The sequence below is a fragment of the Malus domestica genome, chromosome 03 (assembly GCF_042453785.1).
Source record: "Malus domestica chromosome 03, GDT2T_hap1".
In the NCBI taxonomy this organism is placed as follows: Eukaryota; Viridiplantae; Streptophyta; class Magnoliopsida; order Rosales; family Rosaceae; genus Malus; species Malus domestica.
The window spans coordinates 14,035,764-14,047,222 of NC_091663.1; the positions used below are offsets into that span (position 1 = coordinate 14,035,764).

The 11,459-nt window shown below is 38.4% G+C and overlaps 1 protein-coding gene across 2 annotated transcripts; it reads right to left on the bottom strand.

Moving 5' to 3' along the window:
• Window positions 1–5,833: 5,833 nt before the first annotated feature.
• Window positions 5,834–7,617, bottom strand: LOC103424229 (large ribosomal subunit protein P2y). 2 transcript variants are annotated; one of them, XM_008362320.4, is made up of 4 exons: window positions 7,420–7,617; window positions 7,095–7,184; window positions 6,163–6,398; window positions 5,834–6,046 (listed from the first exon to the last, which is right to left on the bottom strand). In XM_008362320.4, exons 2-4 carry the CDS (start codon window positions 7,180–7,182, stop codon window positions 6,020–6,022), a joined length of 351 nt encoding a protein of 116 aa, XP_008360542.3. In that variant the 5' UTR covers window positions 7,183–7,184; window positions 7,420–7,617; the 3' UTR covers window positions 5,834–6,019. The 2 variants fall into 2 exon arrangements, with proteins under 2 accessions (XP_008360542.3, XP_008360549.3); XM_008362327.4 differs by having other exon boundaries at window positions 7,432–7,584.
• Window positions 7,618–11,459: the final 3,842 nt, after the last annotated feature.

Genomic DNA, 11,459 nt, shown 5'->3' on the forward strand with positions numbered 1-11,459 from the left:
TTTATTCTGGTTTTGAACGCAGATTAAGGATTGCTAAATTATATTTCAAATGACTTGTCTAGTGTAAACTAATGTCTTATAGAAATCTTCACACTCATTTTTGTATATCAAGTTTGTTTCCGACTTGATATGTGAGTGCAATCTGTCAAACATAGCGTTTTCAGACTTATTAAAACTGGATTTGGATGCAGATGAAAGGAATGGCGGTGGCGATGGTGGGAGATGGAATCAATGACTCCCCGCCTTTAGTTGCAGAAGATGTTGGCATGGCAATTGGCCGACGTAGCTGTAGAAGCTGCGGATATAGTTTTGATGAAGAGCAACTTGGAAGATGTGATTATAGCTATTGATCTCTCTAGAAAGACCATGTCTCCATTTTGATTGAATTATGTATGGGCCCTGGGCTACAATATCCTCGGCATGCCAGTGATTACTGGAGTTTTGTTCCCTTTCACTGGAATTCAATTACCACCGTGGCTTGCAGGTGCATGTATGGCTGCTTCATCTCTAAGCGTGATATGTTCTTCTCTCGTTGCAGTCATATAAGAAGCCTTTGCATATTCAGAGCGTCCCCAACGGCAACTCTGCATGACAGTGTACGTACATAGCTGAACTAGTTTTCAAGCTCTGGTTGTTGCTTCCCTTCTTCGTTATTGCATAAATGAATTTGGACATGATGCCATCGTGACTAATAATTTAGTAGCATAAGACCCTGATTCTTGGACTGAATTTTTTGCTATCATCATCTTTCCTTTGTTCTGTTTAGAAAAACTAATCAGCTAAGTTTAGATGATTTTCGAATCCAAAGATTGTTCAACTAGAGCTTGATTATACGTAAACGTCGTCGAAAACATTTCATCCGGAAGATTTAGTCCTTAATACACTTTAAAACACTAATTTCATCTCTGCTTTATATTTGAAGCAATTATCTCAAAATTTTCATTAATTTAAGACACACGACACTCTTTAGAGGAAATACTATCTTTTTCTCACTCAGATGCTCTTAGAGCAGTTCAACCGTGGGAAAGGCCCCTAGGTTATTCACTATTTAATCCACCCAGTAAACAGTACCTGTCATTAATGAACAGTAACAGTCTTTACATCTCCACACGTACATTGAATAGCCCTGGCAATAGGCAATAAAATATTAATATTTTATTTATTTATAAAATAATATAAAATAATTTAATTTGTAATTTCGGATAAGATTTTTAATCATTCTCGTTGCGCCACATATCATTATTCGAAAAGACAATTATTGGTGATGGATTTCGATACGATTTTTATCCAATGTCGTTGTGCCACGTGTCGTTACCTTTTCAAAATCGTTAAGGATAGATTTCCAATAAGATTTTTAACCTATCACGTCACGCCACATATCACAATCTGTTTACAATCTTTAAGAATAGATTTCGATCAGATTTTTAACTAATGATGGCATGCCATGTGGCATTATCTACATGTGAAATCCTGTCCCCGGAATTTCACTATTCATTATGTATCTCGTAATTTAAGTTCGTATTTCACATTTACGTTATTTTTATTACTTAATTTTAATGCTGTAAATTTTGGGAATTAAATCGAATAGTTATCTGGTTTGAATTTTCGAAATCAATTTTTATCTTCCGTTGACTTTTCAAAGTTTTAACTAGTGTTTTTAAATAGATCTCGAACCCACGAACACATATGCAAAAACCGTTTGCAAGTCCGAGTTATAACGGTATAGTTACAAACGTTTGAAGTTGTGTTGCTTTAAAAAAAAAAAAAAACAGGGTGTGGCGAGTGAAGAAAGAAAAAGGGAAAAAGAGGGAAAGGATTCCCCCCCCCCTCCATTTTCTGTCAACCCGTGCACCCAAAAGAAAAAAAAAGAGGGGGTTTCGACTTGGCCAATTTCAGGCCAAAATCCTTGCACTTTGCAGGCCTTTTGCACCCATTCACCACCTGCAACTTATTCAACAACCTCTCATCTACCTTATTTGCTCAAATTAAAGGGTTTTTAAGGCCAAATTCGGGTAGAACTCCCAGGGGTTCTCGACGGCGATTCGTCGTTCCGGTGAGTATCACCATTCACCATCACCCTTGATCAACTTCTCTTGGACCCAAGAACAAGAACCTATCAGTTGTAGGGGGCGTTGGAACACCAAGGAAGCCGAATTGAAGAACACCCACCTTAGGGTTTTCGACGGGTACGAGCCAATCTGAGGGCCTTCCCGGCCAAATTGGACTTGACCACATGTATAAAGTTTACTCTACTTGTTGAGATCTTTATTCCTGTAAAATTTAAGAATTTTTTGAAAAAGTCGAATTTCCCGATGTGTGACATCCGATTTATGAAATGCTGATGGTTAACATTATGTATGTATAGTCTTGTTTGAAAATTAATCTTTTATCATGTTGCATTTTTTGCTTTAAAGAATGCATTAATGTAATGTTGATGATGGGGAATTGACAATTATATTGTCCCATAATGTGAAAGTGTTTCTCTTCATATTTAGTACAATTTTGCTAGAGTTGTTAGTATACATTTAGTCAGACGTGGTCCAGATTTTATCCTTGTGATGATAGTGAATAGCCATTGTTGATGAGCATATTGATTCCATCTCATTGGTTTAGCATTATCAGACATTTCTGCTTATGTCTGAAGTTGAACGAATCCTTATATGTATGGATAAATTAATGAAGGGATGCATTTGTTTCCTTATTTACCGTATACATATATCTATGTATGCATATTCAAGGGAACTTACTTATATCCCTGGATATATATATGCACCAAATGCCAAGGCTTTTATATACAGGTACATCTATATTTGTAAGTAGCATCTTCATTTATTTTCTCCAAGTGTTTTCATTCAAATGTTACATTTATTTTGATCATGTTAATTCAAGTTAACCAAAGTAGTACTTGGATCTCATAGTGTGAATTTGTAGTTCCAAGTAATCTAATTAAGACTAGAGTCGGAAGTGATGCATTTAGTAATTGCATATACTTGAGACTAGGAGTTGATCGAGGTGATGGATGCTTGTAGTAATAATTCAAAACAATGCTTTGAAACCTAGATGGGAAATACATAAATGGATGTTGTATGTGCTCATGTTGTAAATCATAAGTGTGGAGGTAGGAAGTAAGTTGTGTGTTGGTTTGATAGCACCATATAGCATTGGTACATCGATGACCCTGCTTGGTTAATCCGCATTGGGGGGTCACTACCTACTTGGTTATCTTGACCCTGCTTGGTTAATCCGCGTTGGGGGGGTCACTAATGGTCTTGCTTGGTTAATCCGCTTTGGAGGACCATACTATATATAGATCGCGCTTGGTTAATCCACGTTGGGCGATCCTTTTGGCCATGTATGCTTAGGAGTGATCATGCTTGGTTAATCCGTATTGGGAGATCACTTCCTAACAGTTGTAGGAGTGACTCTGATTGGGGGGTTACTACCTACTTTGTTACTTTCTTAGGGGTGGCTCTGCTTGGTTAATCCGCTTAGGGGGGGCCACTTCCTATTTGGTTACTTGGGTAGGCTTCAGCCGAACAACGTCTCTCTAGCTCTATTTTGAGTGTATCCGTGAATTTTGGCTTCGAGAACTTTGAGTTTGATTTAGAAAAGTCGTTGGATGTCTATGTGACTCATTCGGAGTTTGCAAAGGTTTGGTATTAATTTCTTATGAATGATTTGTATTCAAAGTTTATAAACTGTGATTTATGGTTGGTTTCATCATTATTATTACATACTTTGTATTATTGTCACTCACACGAGCTTTGCAGCTTATCCGGGTTGTTGGTTGCTCGATGCACCATTTCCATGATGTAGGCACTTATTTCATATGCGACAGGTTTGGGTAAATTATGAGAAACCGTTTAATATTTTGATTCTGTTACATAGTCCAGAATCCTTGCTATTGCTCATTTCCATAAGGTTATCTTAGAATCCTAGATTCGAGTTAATGGGAATTACCCACAATGGATCTTGTGAATACAAATTAGAATTACCATGTTATTATCCATAACCCAAGTAGGGAATTATGTAGAGTTCTTTAATTAAATTCGTGAAATGATATGCTATCTCACTGATTGATTAACGTGATTAAATATTAATATTGTACTTTGTGATTCCTTGATATGTTACAAGCTATGGATTGAGATATAATGTTGGAAGCATAGTGATTGGTATGATGTAGTGAAATGTGATTTGACTTGTGCATTGGAAATGGTTGTGATATGTGATTGAAATGCATATTGAATTGCTTGGGAGATGTGAGGTCTAGTAATGCACCAATAACCCATTGCGATGGGGATTTGTTGCTTGATATTATTTTGTTTCGTTGAGTCTTTGTGAATTGAGTAACTTGAATCATGTTTTATTCTTTCGAGCCGATGTTATGCTTCCTGGACTTCCATTCAGTTCTGTTAAGTAGTTCAGAACTGAGTTTTGATTAGATTTCGTTGAGTGATGGTCCGGAATCGTATCCTGATTGGGTTCCATTGAGTGATGGTCTGGAATCCTTTCTACTTCGCGATTCCGTTGAGTGATGGTCCGGAATCGTATCCTGATTGGGTTCCATTGAGTGATGGTCTGGAATCCCTTCTACTTCGCGATTCCGTTGAGTGATGGTCCGGAATCGTATCCTGATTGGATTCCGTTGAGTGATGGTCCGGAATCGTATCCTGATTGGGTTCCGTTGAGTGATGGTCCGAAATTCCTTCTACTTCGCGATAATCGTATCCTGATTGGGTTCCGTTGAGTGATGGTCCGAAATCCCTTCTAGTTCGCGATTCCGTTGAGTGATGGTCCGGAATCGTATCTTGATTGGATTCCGTTGAGTGATGGTCTGGAATCCCTTCTACTTCGCAATTCCGTTGAGTGATGGTCCGGAATCGTATCCTGATTGGGTTCCGTTGAGTGATGGTCCGAAATCCCTTCTACTTCGCGATTCCGTTGAGTGATGGTCCAGAATCGTATCCTGATTGGATTCCGTTGAGTGATGGTCTGGAATTCCCTTTGGTGCCTTGATTCCGTTGAGTGGTCCAAAATTCCCTTTTTCAAAGATGTAGTCTTCGGCCGAGTTGTGGCGCTCTAGCCCGCATTTTGACGTGTTGTATGTGTTGTTGATGATGTGAGGATTGACATTATTGATGGATGTGATTATGGAATGATGTTGGTTATGGTAATTATGATTAGACTCGTTGAACTTTATGACTAGTGAATATGATTGTGCTTCGTCGTTTGTCCCTTGTAATGTTGCATGTTATGCATTGTGATTTATTGTTGATACATAGCTATTTAATTGATGAATATTCGAGTGTAGTGAAATGACGAACTAAGAATGACTTGATCCCTAATGAGGGTACGTAGGTAATCTAACGAGGAGGTTAGATGCAGCCATAAAGAATTAGAAAAACTACTATGCGATTCGATTATCGAGTTGTGCTTTGTACATATTCTGGAGGGGGGGTATGTTAGAGATATAGGTATTGGTGTCGTCAAGTGTCGGTCCTGGAAGTATGTTGGGATCGAGGCATGACAACTTTTAATGGTATTAGAGCTTAGATATTAGGTCCTCGTACCTTTACCTTAGTGTAAGAACGGTTTTTGGGTAACGTAACGTGTAACTCTGATGGAATGCTACTTAAGCATTTGACCTTGTTGGTTTAAGGCCTTGTGTTGCTTATGTGACATTGCTCTTGGTTGGTATTGATGTGTTGAGCTCAAGTATTGTGTCAATTTATTTCGAAGCACAGTTCCTGTTGGTGAAATTTATGATGCAATAGTTGACTTATGATATATGTCTTTGGTTATTGGGGGATTGGTGGTATCATAGAAAGCAACCTTTAGTCGACTCAAATAGATGGAATTAAGATCTAAAGCAAACGTCTTCGATCACTTGCATATCTAAACAAAATTTTAGAGATCCAGAACCACATCCAACTACAAACATAAACTTAAAAACACAGCATCGGTCCCAAAATTATAAAGATGAAGTCTTGATACAGGCAAAGCTCCGAACAAAAATCCCTCAGTCGAAAAGGCTGAAACCCATATCCTGCAAAACATATGATTTAAAAAGTTATTAAACAATCACGATATAATTTGGAAATCCAAGGTTACGAATAAAGCAAGCTTGGTACCATCCACATCAGTTAGACATAAAATACTTACATCATCTGATTCTTCCTTTTCTTCCACCTTCTCCTCCTTCTTCTGCTCAGCAGCGGCAGGAACAGCAGCCCCACCACCACCGCCGGCTGCGGGTGCAGAATAAGCAACTGCACCACCACCACCAGATGGAACAGATGCCAACTTCTCCCTTCCAGATGCAATCAGCTCTGTGATATCTTTTCCCTTGACTTCGGCCAATAGCAACTCAATCTTGTCACCATCTGCCTCAGCTCCAACTGTAACCAAACAAATTAATTTACATTTCCAAGTGCAAAAATGGCACCGCACAAATAATAATAATAATATACCACTCTTTTAAAATAATAGTCCCAAGGGAAACTTAAGCTCGTGCCCACATTTCCTTGCCAAGAATTATTTACTACTCATGACACATTACATATTCGAGTTCTTTCTTTGTTACTTGTTAAAACGGGAACTATAATCTTTTCATCACTCCCAAATAACATAATAACCAAATCCCAATCATAAATCATCTACATTCCAATGATGCAGAAATTCAACCGCGAGCAATAATATAGGTAAATAGGTTGCAAGACTGATAACCAAAATTCCATCCCGACATAATTAATAAGCACTAATGGAGAAAAAGAGCACTCTACACAACCGAAATTCAGACATTGCTTAAACATATAATCTAAATGAAATAACTCTTTCGTCCAAAGGGGTGGCAAGACTAAAATCATTGCCACGGGTGTGGGGCTAAAGAGTAAAAGCGGACGAGCTTGAAAGCCCAAAACCAAAATCGATATTCAAAACATAAATCAATTTAAATTACCTAAACAAGGCAAACCCCACAAATGGAAATCCAAAATTAACACAAAACAATATATTGAAAACAATAACAATTTTAATACGAGTCATACATCGTAGCAGGCTTGCAGCAACAAAGGATTTTTTATTAGGAAAGTTACCTGATCCGAGAATGTCCTTCAAGTCAGCAGCTGAGGGGCTGCTCTTCCCTCCCAAAACAGCGAGCAAGTATGCAGCAACAACCTTCATCTCTGCCCATCCAAACAATATCATAGGGAATCAAACACACACGTATATACATAAATGTATATATACACACACACATACATATATATGAGAATCAGAAGAGAATTCAAAGATATATGCACCAAAATATCAGATTCAATTCGCTCTCTACTCTCTAGTATGATCGGAGGAACCTGATAATAAATTAATAAAAACTACTCGTATGAAGAGATCGACAGAGGTATGTTGAAGAATACTAACCGTATTACGTACGGGGAGTAAAGAGAGCTTCGTAGCAGAGCTTCAATGGCGGAGCCGCGGCCGAAATAGGGTTTGTGGGGAAATAAGAGCACGCGAGGTTTAGGTTACAACTCTGAATAAATTTATAGAAATCCGTATTAAGTTTCTTAAGGTTTCACTGACCCAAGCCCACAACTGACTTAGGCCCAACTTAAAAGTGTGGAAAGACGTGGCATTTTGGAATTGGAAGTGATTTTAAAAAAATAGGCCCAGTTTTAGCCCCAGTTTTAGAAACGTGCACCTTTATGCCCCAGTTTTAGCGCTTTCTTATTACCGTTGGTTTAGGGGGGGGAGGCATTTTGGAATTGGAAGTGATTTTAAAAAAATAGGCTTATGGAAGTGATTTTAAAAAAATAGGCTTATTTTACAAAATAATCTCTGAGATTTGATAATGTTGATTTAAGGGGGCATTTTGGAATTGGAAGTGATTTAAAAAAAATAGGCGTATTATACAAAATAGTCTCTAGGATTTGCATTATTAATATAAATGGTTCCTAAGATTTAAAATCAATAGAAATGGTCTTTGAGATTGTCTACCATCCATGATTTTGGTCATTTCGTTAAAAACTCTTTGGACAATATTCAAAGCTTTGTAACTCAATTGATTCTTAACCAAATTCGACCCATAATATATCAAAATGAAGGTAAGAACGTGTAGAACAAGATTATACCTATTTGAAAGCCCAATGATGGCCGAAGATGGTCGGAAAATAGCCTGAAAGGTGACTGGTCACCTGGAAAACTCGCCGGAAACTAGGTAAACTTTAAACGTTCATAACTTCTTCAATACTCAATGAAATCGAGTGATTCAAAAATAAAAATCATACTTCTCGACGAGATGAAGAAAATGGTATCTTTCTTGACTTCTAACTTGCAGTGGTTTAGTCGGAAAATTGCTCGAAAGTGGCTAACTCGAAAATGGTTAGACATTTTCAAGCCGTTGTCCGACCAAAGAACGGCGAGTTAGCCTTCAAAAAAGGTATCATTCTCTTCGTCTCGTCGAGAAGTATGATTTTCATTTTTGAATCACTCGATTTCGTTGAGTATTGAAGAAGTTATGAACGTTTAGTTTACATAGATTCCGGTGAGTTTTCCAGTTTTCCTGCAGACCAGTCACCTTTCAGGCTATTTCTGGCCATCTCCGGCAATCATTGGGCTTCCAAATTGATATAATCTTATTCTACACTTATCTTCATTTTGATAAATTATGGGTCGAATTTGGTTAAGAATCAATTGAGTTACGAAGTTTTGAAAATTGCCCAAAGAGTTTTTAATGAAATGACCAAAATCATGGATGGTGGACAATCTCAGGGACCATTTCTATTGATCATGCAAATATCAAGGACTATTTTGTATAATAAGCCAAAAAAATAAAAACCGCTTTCAAATCCCTCTTTGTTATTATGTAATTGGCTAGAGATATGATGTCGTCAATGATTGTTCTTAGCCATCAAGATGTACTATATTTGTTCAACATGGCATCAATGATACTTTGGAACCTCCCTTAACACACACCTCCTTAAAACCTTTGACCTATGCGAATCTTAAAGCATCACGAAGAGCCCGTGCTTCAACAACAAAACTTGTACTTTCTCCAATGTTGATGCATAAAACCGGAGGTCTTGGAACAACGTAAATCCGACCGTGAATCTGCATGAAATGTAAATAACACAAGATGTATCGTGGTTCAGCCCAAGGTTGGGGCTACGTCCATACTGATTATTGCATTTTTGAGGGAGAGAGAGCTCTGAATGAGAGGGAGAGCTTTGAGGGGATGAGAGGGCTTAAGAAAGGGCTTCCCCTAATTGTGAGGGTGATGAGTCCTTTTATAGAATAAGGGCTCCTCACTTATTACATATTTGCCCCTTCCTTTATTACATAATTACATTTAAGTCCATTGAGTATTTGTACGAGATCTAATTACGGAGGCCCTAAATATGGTATAAACAGTAGTCCCCTAAGTCTTCAGTCAAGAGAGTATTTTGGCTGGAGACTTGAAATTCAGTCCATGTGTGGGCCGAAGTAACTAGATGTTGTCTTGAACTGATACTCGATATGAGGCGGTCCTCAATCTGAAATGATGCTCAACTAGAAGTAGCATATGCTGCAAGGTTGCTCGGCTCGTGGTTTATGTTGCCTTGGTTGGCTCGGCTTGTGGTGTTGAAGGTGAGGGAGTCCCTTTTATAGAATAAGGTTTCGCTCCTTAATACATGAATGATGGGCTAGATTCCCCCAAGTATTTTTCATGAGTGCTCTCTAATGAAAGTGAGGGAGTTCCTTTTATAAAATAAGGGCTCGCTCCTCAATACATAAGTGATGGGCTAAGTCCCCCAAGTATTTTTTATGAGGCCCAGTTGAGGCCCAATATATGGTACATAATGTAGTCCCCCAAGTCTTCGGTCAATAGAGTCTGTTGGCTGGAAACTTCAAATTAAATCCTTGTATGGGCCGAAGTGATGGTTGTTCGAATGTGATATTTGTATATCTTGCACTGAAGCTTTATAAGTGAAGCTTTGCAAGTGAAGCTTTGAAGTTGGAGCTCTGTAAATGAAGCTTTTGAAGCTAGAGCTTTTTGTAAATGAAGCTTTTGAAGCTAGAGCTCTGTAAATGAAACTTTTGAAGCTAGAGCTTTTGTAAATGAAGCTTTTGAAGCTGGAGCTCTGTAAATGAAGCTTTTGAAGGTGATTGACATGAGTGATGCTCATGAATGTTTATGTTGATTGACATGAATGATGCTCATGAATGTTGACATGAGTGGTGCTCATGAATGTTGACATGAGTGATGCTCATGAATGTTTATGTATGATTGAATGAGTGATGATCATGAATGTTTATGTATGATTGACATGAATAATGCTCATGTATGATTTTGGAGTACTGGACGTACTTTTGATCACCTGGTTGGTGGTAATAGCGGCAAGTTGCCGAATAGTTTTGGAGTACTAGGCGTACTTTTGATCACCTAGTTGGTGGTAATAACGGCAGATTGCCGAATACTTTTGAAGTATTGGGCGTACTTTTGATCACCTGGTTGGTGGTAATAGCGGCAGGTTGCCGAATACTTGTGGAGTACTGGGCGTACTTTTGATCACCTGGTTGAAGCTATTTTGGGCTTATGGGTCTTCGCCCTCTACACAACATTCCAGCCCATTTATTTTGGGCTTTGCCGTTTTTTTTTATTACCCTCTGATGGGGTTTATACAGATGTTCTGAAAGATAAGAAAAATAAATCACATCATACATCTGCCAAGAAAAGTAAATCACACCATTTTGGTGGGGTGTTTATTCCTTGCTTTTGCTTTCTCTTTTCTTTTCTGCTTTTGTTTTTTGCTTTTGTTTTTTCTTCTGCTTTTCTTTCTGTTTTCTGCCTTGGATTTGTCGCTTGATGACATGATTAAAGGCAACAAGGGTAATCGTGACAGAAATAAAAAACATAGTGGTAGGGGTTCTCGTTACCTCGGTGGAGCACGTGGCTCCTTTAATGCTGAAGGGATGGCCTGGTTGCTTTCGACCTGGTTGCTTTTCTTTTGCTCTTGCTTTCCTCAGAAATCAGAAAATGATTTCACATGCATGAAACCACGAGCACATGGCTTGCCTTTCCTTATCTGTTGGATTTCTTCCTTTTTTTCTCTGACTCTCCCTCTCTTCCAAGCCGCCGTATCATGACCTCTATTGACAATAAAAGATAAACTCCTTTGACGATAAGAATGATGGATAGCAATGAGGAGGACAATATTAAACCATGATTAAGAACCTTCATCTTCTTTATCCCAAATCTGCAAAGGCTTGCTCCCGAGGCTGTATAGAATGGGCAGAAAACCGGATTGAAACGTGTTCTTGAACACTCTTACTTCGATCTAAGTCGAACCGGAAAAAAGTACTTCATTCAACACCGGCAGGAATTGCAGAACTTTCCGATCCTCTCAAAAGCCCCAATGTTCGCTCATACACCGACTGCAAATTTGCAATTCCCTTCTAATCCAACCTGGTCCTCGGCTCAG

Coding starts and splice junctions, on each gene's coding strand:
- LOC103424229 (XM_008362320.4), bottom strand. CDS start 7,182: ATGAAGGTTGTTGCTGCATACTTGCTCGCTGTTTTGGGAGGGAAGAGC. Junction 6,399..7,094: donor GAAGGACATTCTCGGATCAG/GTAACTTTCCTA, acceptor GTTTGGTTACAG/TTGGAGCTGAGGCAGATGGT. Junction 6,047..6,162: donor AAAAGGAAGAATCAGATGAT/GTAAGTATTTTA, acceptor TATGTTTTGCAG/GATATGGGTTTCAGCCTTTT.